This window comes from Naegleria lovaniensis, assembly GCF_003324165.1.
Source record: "Naegleria lovaniensis strain ATCC 30569 chromosome Unknown tig036, whole genome shotgun sequence".
Taxonomy (NCBI): domain Eukaryota; phylum Heterolobosea; class Eutetramitea; order Acrasida; family Naegleriidae; genus Naegleria; species Naegleria lovaniensis.
This window is the reverse complement of record NW_025407856.1, coordinates 26,436-38,732: the sequence shown is the minus strand read 5'-3', so window position 1 is coordinate 38,732 and position 12,297 is coordinate 26,436. Positions and strand designations below refer to the sequence as shown.

General features: G+C 36.5%; 6 protein-coding genes across 6 annotated transcripts; 1 reads left to right on the top strand and 5 right to left on the bottom strand.

Annotated features, from left to right (window-relative positions):
• Positions 1 to 286: 286 nt before the first annotated feature.
• C9374_008331 (uncharacterized protein) lies at positions 287 to 1,063 on the bottom strand (the record flags this gene model as incomplete). Its single annotated transcript, XM_044698396.1, has 1 exon — positions 287 to 1,063. One exon carries the CDS (start codon positions 1,061 to 1,063, stop codon positions 287 to 289), a length of 777 nt encoding a protein of 258 aa, XP_044545450.1.
• Positions 1,064 to 1,293: 230 nt separating this feature from the next.
• Positions 1,294 to 1,959, bottom strand: C9374_008330 (uncharacterized protein; the record flags this gene model as incomplete). Its single annotated transcript, XM_044698395.1, has 1 exon — positions 1,294 to 1,959. One exon carries the CDS (start codon positions 1,957 to 1,959, stop codon positions 1,294 to 1,296), a length of 666 nt encoding a protein of 221 aa, XP_044545449.1.
• Positions 1,960 to 2,036: 77 nt separating this feature from the next.
• C9374_008329 (uncharacterized protein) lies at positions 2,037 to 6,584 on the bottom strand (the record flags this gene model as incomplete). The annotated part of the gene is made up of 5 exons (XM_044698393.1): positions 2,037 to 3,796; positions 3,838 to 4,125; positions 4,198 to 5,669; positions 5,729 to 5,984; positions 6,152 to 6,584. 5 exons carry the CDS (start codon positions 6,582 to 6,584, stop codon positions 2,037 to 2,039), a joined length of 4,209 nt encoding a protein of 1,402 aa, XP_044545448.1.
• Positions 6,585 to 6,903: 319 nt separating this feature from the next.
• C9374_008328 (uncharacterized protein) lies at positions 6,904 to 7,683 on the bottom strand (the record flags this gene model as incomplete). Its single annotated transcript, XM_044698392.1, has 1 exon — positions 6,904 to 7,683. One exon carries the CDS (start codon positions 7,681 to 7,683, stop codon positions 6,904 to 6,906), a length of 780 nt encoding a protein of 259 aa, XP_044545447.1.
• A 1,480-nt stretch (positions 7,684 to 9,163) lies between these two features.
• Positions 9,164 to 10,966, bottom strand: C9374_008327 (uncharacterized protein; the record flags this gene model as incomplete). The annotated part of the gene is made up of 1 exon (XM_044698391.1): positions 9,164 to 10,966. One exon carries the CDS (start codon positions 10,964 to 10,966, stop codon positions 9,164 to 9,166), a length of 1,803 nt encoding a protein of 600 aa, XP_044545446.1.
• Positions 10,967 to 11,124: 158 nt separating this feature from the next.
• C9374_008326 (uncharacterized protein) lies at positions 11,125 to 12,225 on the top strand (the record flags this gene model as incomplete). The annotated part of the gene is made up of 1 exon (XM_044698390.1): positions 11,125 to 12,225. The coding sequence occupies one exon, from the start codon at positions 11,125 to 11,127 to the stop codon at positions 12,223 to 12,225; it is 1,101 nt and encodes a 366-aa protein (XP_044545445.1).
• Between the last annotated feature and the right edge of the window lie 72 nt (positions 12,226 to 12,297).

Here is a 12,297-nt window from a genome sequence, read left to right as displayed (position 1 = left end):
TTTCGAGTATTCATCTTGAGCATGTGCTTGCGATCGTAAAATGTTTGGAAATCCGAAGCCTTATTCACTTCATGGAAACTCTTCAAAGCTGAGCGATTGGCTTCACGTCTCTTCTCGGAGAAGAGCTCTTCTGAAAATCTTGAGAGAATTTGAGCCGCTCGGTGAGCTTGGTTCAGCTTGTACTTGGAAGCACGCTCATGGTTCTCACGGTATAACAAGTTTACAAAGTGTATGTAATCCTCGCTTTCAAATAGAAGTATCTGAATGTAATACAAGCACACGACAACTATCTCAGAGGCAAGCTTTCAAATCCTCTTCTCTTTAGACCAAATAAAACGCATACATTATTCACCCAGCCTGTGGTGTCGTTGTCTGAGCTCCAATTAATAGGGTCTCCAAGCAACACGATTGGTATTTGATAAATTGCGTCAATGACAAAGGAAATGAAATAGAAAATTCCAATTCCTCTCCAAAAAGGAACTGATCTCCAATAAATTCTGTTAAATAAATTGAGATAGAACAAGCAAAGAACCATCTGAACTAATTTGATAACAGTTGAGTCTATCGCAGCATCAATAAACATCACAATCAGCACTAAAAAGCAAAAGAATCTGTAAATAAATAACTTGATCTTGTACCACAACTTCTTTTGATTTTCTGGTGACGTGAAATCCTTAATTTTCTCAATTTTTCCAGTATCGATATTTCTTCTGACAAGACTACTACTATCCAACTGCACAATGAGATTACCTTCAACTTTTTGAGTGCGTTCCAGGAATTTGGAGACCAATTCGCCTCTTTCACGTTTTGGCAACTTTTCAGGTTGTGAAATTTCAATATGTTGAACCCTAGCATACATTCCTTTGAAGAAAACTCTTGCCTGAAGAGCCATAAAGAACATCATCAAGTATAAAATAGCCACAATATACTCCGTATTGTTAACATCAGAGGATCCTCCTAAATTTAAAATGATATATCGACTGAAAACGGGAATGTTCATCATGGTTCCGTAAAATTGGAGACTTTGCACAATGTTTAGCCTAAAGAAAAATAGGATAAGCATGTTAATATCAACTACCATCACAAGGAAGATCCATCCTCTACTCAAGATCTTATTTTTCTTTCCTGTGAAGAAACAAACTCCAAATACAATCAAGTAAACGGCTCCCCACAAAGTCTGAATGAGTGACAAGCTTCCCAACAACAATGTAAAGAGTGAAATCTCAAATCCAAAGTCATCATAGAAATGGTTGAATGTATACTTGATTGTTCGTGTTACTTTGGTTACGAACTTCAATGCCTTTCTTTTGTAAGTATTTTTGAAATTTTCCTCATTCTCCCCAGAGTTTTGTTCGCTTCTTCCTCAGCATAGAGTTTATCGAAATCTTCTCTGTTAATGTAAATTGTGGTTCTTTTACGGAGAATCTTTCTCTTACTTCCCAAAGCAGAAGCCTTTTTCTCTTCTTCAGTCTTGTTTGAAGGTGTCAAGCGGGCCTCAGCTTCCAAAAAGAGATGGCCCTCTTCGTAGAGACCTCGTCGTTTCAGAGACTTCTCCCAACGGAACGTGACTTGTTGTAGAAGAGCAGAGATGAAGACCAAAAGGCTAGACCATAAAACATTTCCAACATATTGATTTGGAGTTGTGGCTGCATCGACCAATCCAATATAATCTAACCAGGTACAAATTCCAGAAGATTTGCCAAAGTTTGTCACTTGATGTTGAATAATGGCTCCCAGTGCATTATTACACAATCCATGTGTGAAGAATGGGTGTTGATATGCATATTTAACCAAAATGATTGCACTACTGTAGAAAGAAATAATGAACCAAATCTTGCTGGCAATAACTGGAGCTGGAGCAAATACCAAAACCAAAACTAAATATATCAATCCAATAATATTTGGATTAAAGTGTGCAGCCAAGAATAAGAAAATAATCAATAACTTGGGAGTGTGCATGACACAAAATCGTTTCAAAACTAAAAATGTCTCTAATAAAACACTGTCAACCTTTTCTGAAAATATAATCTGTCTCTCTACTTGACATTACTAGGATCCTCTTGTATGGTATCCACAATTTCATCGACAAGAGATGGATCCTCTTGCTTCTTTTGATCTTTTTCTTTTTGGTTCTCTTGGCCTGCACATTCTTCCTTGATTAGTTTCATTCGGTTTCGTCTTCTCGAAATGACGTATTGGAAGTATTTTAGCTGAATAATGGTTAATACAGCTATGACGGTAAATGGTAAAAGACTAACATTCTTGTACTGATATTTGTAGAGACCAATGCTTCTTGGAGTTATATAGCCATAGTACGGAGGAATGTACACAGATTTATCCTCTTCATGCTCTCGTATTAACTGCTGAGCTCTTTCTACCTCTGGTAATATGCTTTGAATGTATGAGTAAAGAGATGGAAATTGATAGGCATATTCCACTACAAACACAAATGTGCTATAAAATACAAAAATGTACCATGAAGCAACGAACACTTTGAAAAGTCGATATCCCATCTTATTAGATGACGAGGTGGCGCTGCTGGACACTACGTTCAATGTAAAGCAAATCATTACAATTACTAAGAACAAGAATCCGATCCAAGATGCCTCCTTCTGAAGGAAAATAAGCAAAAACACTGCAAAATAACTTAGTAAAGTGCCCAAAAAATACAATAATTCTGTTTCCAAGAATATTTTGTCCCAAACCATTTTACACTTCTCAACAAAGGTGTGAAGCGTTGCATTTTTCTCCTTTGTGAAAAGTTCCCATCGATCAAAGCTCGTTTCAATGTTAACATTTCCAACATTTTTAACATTTGTGATATGATATTGAATGCTTGTGAGGATAAGAATGAAGATGTGCCAAATTAATCCTCTCCAAAACACTCCAAAGCTGAATGTCTTGTCCATGTTATCGATGGTTAGGAACGCAGGATTGAAACCAATAATTTCATATGGCAGATCAACAATCTCAGGAGCGTACCAAACATTGAAGAAATAGAGAGCAATAATCACAAATTGGCAATACAACACTAGGACAATCCATGTTTTTCTTGCAAAATTTGGGAATATAAAGTATGTTGAGCAAAATATTACTAACAAGATGTTAGTCAGCGAACCCATGCTTTTCAAATACTTACAATAAATAGCATGCAACAAGTCTGCATTTTCTGAGGTCAAATCAGCAAAATAACAAACAATCAAGCTCAAGTAGAAGCTGTTTCTAACAAATAAAATCAATAAAACTTTCCAAAAGTAGTCTAGAATAAGTACTTTGAAGAAGTTAAGAACTTGCTTTGTTTTCTTCCAAACGAGCTCTAAAGTTTTTTGTTTCTTTTCCTCTCCATCTACCTCACCGAGATTGTTATCTGCTTCATCTTTCAGCTTATCCAACTCTGTCATGTCAACAGACTCCACAACAATTTGAGGAGGTCTTTCTGTCACTATTGAAACGGACTCACGATATGAATTTGAGGTCTGGTCATTTAAAGGAGATGCTGCAACTTCACCCAAATCACTTTCACTCTCATAATAAAATGCACTTGAGATTGGTCTTGGCTTTGAAGGAGACCTTTCGAGGTGATCTTTTTGTAGTAGAGACATTTTTTGTTTTTCAGGAGAATCCGTGTCGTAGTAATCCACATCGTTATCGTCAAAGTGTTGATAATATTGTGTTTCATCAGATTCATTAGAATTTACAGCACCACGATAAGGATTATGTTTGGTTTGGGCATGTGAACCACGGTTTACAAGTCGTTGAACCCATGAAAATGATGGTTTAACATTCATAGATGTTACTATACGTTATATACCAAAACCAACCAAATTCGTGACTTACCTGTGGTTGCCTTTTCCTCTTCTGCAATTTTCTGAGTACTTATCTTGCCACTGTTTTTAACATCCTTGTCATAATCGATGAGTTTGGAGAATAAACTGACACGAAGTGTAAGACCTAAAAACAATGTTAGTAAAAGCTGCCCAAAAAGAACGAGTACAAGAACAATCGATCTTCCATTCACACTAATGTCAGTAATAAAAGCTCCAACTGTTGTGCTCACAATTACTCGGTAAAGAATGCCTTGAACAGGGTAGAATATGAGACCACCGCTGCCTGATGGGTTGTAAACTATTTGATTTCACAAGATTGATAGTGTCACATATTGTTGTTATTGAGTCATCACATTGAATGATTACCTACCATTATCTGACATTTGTGTTGTTTTGGGAGAGTATGCAGAAAATTCAGGAAATTGAAAAACATATTGAGCGCTCAAATATAAGATACTCCAAATATAGCATATTGGAAGCAAGAACAGCATAATCTTGTTTGGCCTCAATGTCGAAGAAGGAGCAAGAACCAATCCCAAATACATGAACAAGAGATATGGTAAACTGGACAAACTTGGAACTGTTAACACTACGCAAATAAGAGCAATCAATAAAATATATAAAATAGATCTTTGCAAGTAGTATAGCATAAAATTACGGAATCGATGAGAGGAGGCAAACAATGAGTTTGTAGATGTCTGTGTAGCAGTTTCCATAATTTCTACAAGTCTTCTGTATTCAGACTTGTAATAAATATCTTCATAATACTCATCTGAATTTTCCTTCACGTCCTTCCTCATAATCTTTTTGGAGTACTCCATCAAAAACTTTGAAATTTGTTTTTTCAGCTTATTTTCCTCTAAAGACTTGGCAAAATATTGGCTCATAAAGTTGCAGGAAAGTATAAATGTCAAAAGAATGAAAACTAAAAACACGTATCCAGTATAGTACTTTGAAAAATAGTCAAAATTCTTAAGGTTTCCATCAATGTCAAAGAATCCAGCCATTTTTCCATATGGATCTGTTAGAATCATCTTTGAAAACTGGCCAACAGTTGCCAAAGAGTTGTATTGAAATCTTGTCAAGAAATAGAAAATCAACAGAAGCATGGAATAGGCTTGATTCAAAATAAATAAAGTGAGTGTGACTCCTGTCTTCAGCTTGATGTTAAAACTTGTAAAAGTAATAACAATGAACGACATTGAAAGGTAAAATACGCTCACGAACCCAGGATAAAAACATGCCGTGATCATGCATGAGAGAGTGAACAGCAATACCTTAAAATCATGAATCGAAATGTGTTTTTGTGGCACTACTGTTTTTGCATTCTTGTCTGCCATTGTGCCAATATTCTCAACCTTGTTCTTGAGATTCTCCAATGTTGTTGTGATCAATTTTGGCTTTTTGGCAAAAACTCCAGGAAGTTCCCACATATTCATGGTTGCATATGGTAATTTAGGAATTACTTCTACTGGTTTAGTTTGAGAAGGGTTTCCCATGGTCGTGTTGGAAGTTGTCACAACATCGGTAACTACATCTTCTGTTTGCATTCTATAGGGCGTTTCAACAGGTTGACCAATCTCAATCTCCACATTATCTGATGATGTTATCGAGAGTGGTTTGTTAGCAGGAGATTTGTTTGACTCTTCTGACATTATTACTTTGCCCTTAATTGATGTGGGAAGTGCTTTTTTAATTTTGAGAGGGATACCATCCCTAATCAAGCTTCTTCTCTTTTTCCACAGCACTGCCAAAAATATGAATACTAATAAAGAAAATACTATCAGTAAACAATCGGGGAGAACATGAATAAGGATTTGATCTAAACCTTTGCCAGATAACCTAAAGTTTGATGGTAAATAGGTCACGCCATGTGGAAATTAAACCATAAAATAACTTACTTTGCAAATCCAACATCTCTCAAAATATTTTCCTCATCTGTACCCAAATTAGAGAGTGCGCTCAGCACTATATGACCAATCATACAAGAAACAGCAAGCAAAAATGAAAGAATTAGATTGTAAAATCTTGGAATCATCATCCATATGTAATTGATTGGCACTCGCTGAAAGTACGGATAATAACTTGGGGCAAGGTTGTGAATAAAGAAAATCAAGAGATATCCCATATTGATAAATGATGGTCTGATAGCAAAGGCTATTGGAAGATTCAGACACAAGAAATGATGTGAAAACATTGTGTGCAGTAATTAACACAGTGAGTAGTACAAATACAAAAATGGAAATTGTCAACAGCGCCCATAAGATGTCAAAAATTATTTCGAAATTAGTGTTGTCATCATCATACATAACACATTTACATACCCACAATTAAAGATAAATAATAAAGAACACAAATCACAACTGTTACGACTTCCAACACAAATCCTCCTCCCAAAACTTCATCGCTCAACTCTTTCATTTGACCCAAAGCTCCCAAAGATGTCTGACTTGTTTGGTCAATACTCGATTGGTCATCTTGCAGTTCAATATTAGAAGTAAAAGAGCCAGCTGCAGATGTGTTCAACACGGTTGACATGATATCAGATTTTGAGTCCTCCATTACCAATCCTTGTTCCTTTTGAATCATGTCAAATAATTGTTGTAATTGTGTAGAAGGCTTCTTTGTTTCAGAAGAATCATAATCATCATCGTAATCATCATCAGCACTTTCTCCGAGAATATTTTCATTCTTTTCAGACGCCGATGATATCACCACACTGGATCGTTTGACCTCCAATGGCGATGATGGTATCATGGTGGATAGTTATTGTCGGTCAATGAATATTGTTAATGATGATAAACGTTCCGAAGAGAAAATAAACTTTGAAAATCAAAAATCCTCGTCTTGTTGTACTTATGGTGAGACGAGCTGTTGGCGTGATCCGAATCACCGCACGGTCCTCGTTCAAAAATTTTTTTATGTTGTTACACAATATTTTCCTTAATGATGAGGCTTTATTGAAATCAACTACTTCACACACAACAACTACAGAGTTACGTAATCAAATGTTCCATTATCTTTTTACATAAATTTTGTCTCATTGTGGAGTGAGGTCTTTGTAAAGACGCTATATTCATTTCAACGTGTGAAACTTGACTGAAGCATGACACTCTTTCACACTGAGGTCCATAAAATCCTGAATTACAAGTACACAATCCATTTCTACACACTTCCCTCGTCCACTACAGGCCAAGGGATTATTTCCTTCAATTCCAAAACACTTGGGAATTTCACATTTCACACCCGAATATCCCTCTCGACATTGACACAAATCCGATCCCACACAACTTCCATGTGAAGAACACACCGTCGAGTTTCCTGAAAAGATGCCAAAACATTTGACTTGTTCACAAAATTGACCTCCATACTTGTTGGGATCCACACACAGACAGGTCTCTGGTGCCATGCAAGCTCCTCTTCCACTGCAGACTAATCCGAGTTCATCTGCTCGAATGCCATTGCACATGGGTTGAGAACAATCCAAACCTCCATAACTAGGAAAGCATTGACATGTGTCTTGAGAGAGACATGTTCCTTGAAAATTGCAAACACCTGGGTCTGAAGGTAACAATCCAAAACATGTGAATGGTTGTGCATAAACAAACAGATCGTTTGAAAAGTGGAGTGGAAGAAGCAGCAACAGGGACGGGAGGAATATTGAAAAGTAAGGGATCATCCTAAAAAACGAGGCATGTACACTGTTACAAGTTGAAGAAATCAGAGGTAGTCTCAGTACGTTCGTTGAATGCAATAGTTTTTGGAATGTGGATAACTGAAAGGGTGGAAAGTAATAACGAATCTTTTTCGAGTAACCAGATGACGAAGATGAATGGTATTCTGCATGTGCGTTCATTGTCGAAGCAATTTTTTCAATCATCTTTGGAATAGTTTTGTTACGTGTTTGTAAACACTCTAAAAGGTGTGAATGAATACTGTGAAAGAATGCCCACTTATCGTCAATACGAAAAGATGTTACTCCATGCCAGATTATGTGATAATACGTAAAAGTGAGTGCAGGTGTTCCTTCGTAATATTGACTTTGTTCGAACACCAGTTGTGCTCAATTGCAATGACAAGCAATTCCGAAAGTCAAAATAAATTTTTCACATGATCAAACAATTCTTGTCTGTTTTTTTGGATTCTAACTCTTCCAAAAAGAGACCCATTAAGGCTTTGCTATCATGAAATCTAAGACACCCGTAATACTCACGACACTTTCTCACAACAGTAAAGAAAGCTTGGTCAACGTTTTTTCCCTCTTTGGCACACGTTTCAATAATACAATAATTTTTCAATCGTAATTTCTGTCCAACTTGTTCTTCTGCGTATACTGTATTGAAATATCTGTCAGATTCCAAATCTGATTTGTTTAAGCATATCACAACTGGAAAGTATCTAGTTTTCAAAATATTAATACAGCATGTCATCATTTCTTCAAGTATCTCGATGGACATCATGGAATTGATCGAACAAACGCCAATAATTCCATGTGATTTCGAAAAAATGTCCTTCTTTGTTTGAAAGCTCAATTCGTCCATGCCCAGTATTGTGTCAATATCTAAGAGACATGCCTTTGAGTCAATTTCATAACGGTTGGCTCCGTAAAACAATAGTACCTATCATAATCGAATTCATTCCAATACTGTTTGGTAGAAAAATACAAGTGTAAAGATCTTCTGCCACAACCACCATCTCCAATTAAAGGGATTGAGAACTTTTCCGTTGATGATGCATCAGTGCTTGGGGATGGTGTCTGAGTTGTTCTTTCGGATAGCTTCCGTTTTTCTTTTGTTTTTTGATATTGTTTCAGTTGTAGATCTTTGAATCGGGAGAAATCGGAAAAGGCTTTTTTCCAATGATCATCATAGATGGCTCGAATTCTTTCTTGGTAGAATTCGTAAACATCATGACCAACGTATTCCATGAAAATAAATTTCCAAAACCTTCCAAATAATTGAGCAATTATTTGATGAATTTCAGTGTGGCGTTGATGGCGCTCCTTCTTTGTTAATTTACTCCTCATGCTTAGGATTCGAAATATCATTTCGTACCTGCATACACTCCGAACATGATCAGTAAATAATTTTGGACGCAACTGATCTTTCCAAGCTGATTGATTTTTTTCTGATGACACTTCTATGTCTTCTTTACCTAATACATTAACGTGTACATGATGATTTATGGTCACTACTGATAAATATTCAAAGATTTGATAATACAGTTCCAATGGTAAATCTGTGATTTTGAAAATTGGCATTTTTTGATGGCAAGTTCACCAAACGCGTCGCATGATGACAAAAACACCCAGATGAAAAGTTTTTAATACTGTTTTCTTACTTGCTGCGGAATGATGAATGGATTTCATCGAAAAGGTGCTTGACGTTTTCATTATACATGGGTTGATACGTGTAACTCTTGATAGAGGCAATCTTTTTAGAAGGCAACAACAATCCGGTTTGATGCATGACCAAATTTTCACCAGTCATACCATCTACCATGACATAGACCATAGAGAAAGCGTCGCTACCATCTTTGAGTTTGATAATTTCATCTCTCTTAATTTCTACTGGGGCACCACCAGAATATAATTGAACCATTTGTAATTCAGCCTTAACAAGTTGAACCAAACTGTCCAAGTCAGAAACAGGCATCATTTGATTTGGCTCGGCAATGGTAACCAATGTTTCCAAAGGAAGGCTACTTTCATCGCCTTGAGTCAAAAGTGTCACTACTGGATTATCAGAGCTATTTTCCTTGACAATGGATTGCAAGCTCACTGGTTGGGAAATCTTAAAATTGAATTCGCTATTCTCGTAAATTAAATGTTCAGTGCCGGCAGGATCAACTTCATCGAAGAGTTTCATCTTCTTGATCATGGTAACAAATTCAACATTAAACTTCTCACTAACTTGTGGTAATGATCTTCCCAAAATAGTGTAAACTGTTGATCCACGTTGGAAATAAACTTCAATAAAGTCATAAACATGTTGAATATCTGCCTTTTCTTTCTCGCTTGCAACATAGGAATTGCATTTGGCAGAGTATGTGATAATTTCTCCATTGCAAGTACCAATCTTCATGTGTCCAACGTTGTGGTACTTCTCCTTGGATGAATGAGATTGTTTTTGTTCTTGAACAAATTGTTCAAAATCAACAGATCCGTTTGAAATGATAACAATTTCTCTATCAATTAGCTCATCCTTTGAATAGTTAAACAAGTAGGTTTGAACGTCCTTTCCACTGAGGTAGAGTGCACGATCATTAGCATTTCCGGTAGCCAAGAAGCTAGTACTTGGCAAATGAAGAATATATCCAAGCTTATCATTTCTGTATGAAACCTTTCCGAACAATTCTGCTTTTTGAAGTGTGATTGTACGAATAAGATTCTTGGTTTGTTCAATCTTGGTACTGAATGTCTTTAAATCAGTACAAATATGTTGAACCATGAAAACTTTGCTAGAGTCAAGTGGATTCTTGAAAGCAACAGCGAAAATTTTCACTTTTTGTTGGCCAGACAATTCGGAGATCATTTGGCAAGCTGGAATACCATTAACCTTCACGTTATCTTTCTCTTCTTCAACTTTGAATGGTACTTGAGTTTGAGCAAGGGCAGAAACGTTATTCTTTAAATATTGTTTAATATCAAGTTCTGGAGGAACATCTTCAATCGTGATCATTGTTGCATTTGGATCACCTCCCATCATCATCATATTCATATTACTTGTATCTACAAGAGTGATTGTAGTGATTGGACCTTGAGAATGAACTTCAACTTCATATCTTGTTGGCATCTTGAAGGAAATACCAATCTTTTTATGAGAATAACTCTTCCATGATTGTGTTGAAGGCACTGAATCAGCCTCATCATACAAGATGAATTCGGGCTCTACAGGTTCAGATGTGGCCACTTCTTTTGTTGGCTTCTTTTCTGTGGTAGTGTTCTTGATGCTAACGGCCAACTTTTTCGTTGATTTATTCTTTGAGAAGACCGAGTAGAGAACAAACCCAACAACTGAAGCAGCTGTGGTACCGAGAACGGCAGCAAGACCCTTGTGTTGCTTCAAGGCATTCAAAATACTTTCCCACAAGGAAGGTGATGATGTCGAAGAAGATGCGGAGGAAGGGGTTGGTGCCATTTTTTCTAAATCGCTCAAAAAATAATTTCTTCTTAATAATGATTGAACGGAAATTGATCACCAACGTGCAAAAGCTTTTTTGCGATTAATGTGGTTGAGTAGTAGCAGTAATAATTGTTGATTTGATTTATAATTTCATGGAAGACCTATCAAAAAAAATGTCTTGCAGAGATCGGCTGTTGCAACTCAAACATCTGCTTGAAACACCAACATCGGAAACCAATCTAAACGAAAACAATTCATCATTCTGGAGCATTCATAACATTGCAAGATATGTGAGTGATGTTCTAAGATTAGTGAGTGTTTCTTTTGAAACACTACGAAATTCCTTCATCTCCGATTCAGAAGCAAGTCATTCGAAGGCTCGTACCATGTTGGAAAATAATTTAACTCTTCTCATCCAGACAAAAAACACAGAGCCACAAAACATTACAACTGCTGTCAATGCTGCTAGAGATGAACATCGAAGAAAAATGTTTGACTGCTTCAAAGAAGCAGAGAAGTTTCCTGAAAGAATGACAGCATGTATTGACGAAAAAAGTTTAATAGATCTATCGAATACTGTGAGTGAATTGAAAGAAAATGAAAAATTAGACGAGCTGAAGGATGAGGTTTTGAAATATTTTGACTCACAAGCGAGTAAGGTGTACAATAGGGCTGCCCAATTAGCCATGGGAGTAGTGATTTTGAGAGGAGTCATGAGTTTGTATAATAGTGTTCACTCCATGAAAGAATATTCCAAATATTGCAATGCTAACATTGCAGTTCATCATCAAATTCTTTCGAATTGTGAGGCAGAAATTTGTGATATCATTGAAGAAGCTATTCAACATGTCGATGATTTTGATGACATGATATTTAACAAACTCCTTCTTGATATTGGAAGAATGAATCGACTTTTGGAGACGCAAATGTTGTCCATCAAGTTGGACATCAAGCGATGTGAAGAACAACAAACGAGTGCCCTTATGAGTGGATTAGAAGCATCGATAGGAGTTATTGGATCGCTATTCTTTTCTTATTTGAATTGGAGAAATATGTCAAACGGCACAAAGTTTTTCAACTTAGCAGCTGTAGCTGTTGGCTTGGGAAATATTGTGTACGGGCAAACAAGAGCCTACAATTCGTATCATAGAATTCTGAATAACTATCAGCATTCACGTCTTGAATATGAAAAATTTAATGGGCTATCTCTGGAGCTCAAAAAAATTGTAAATGAAATGCAGTTAAGGAGTGAACTGGGTAGCAAGATGATGTGATCGAACTTGAATCTTTTAACAAAGGAAAGAGCTCACTCTGGAATCCACCTGTCTTTTTCCGACAAAAACAAT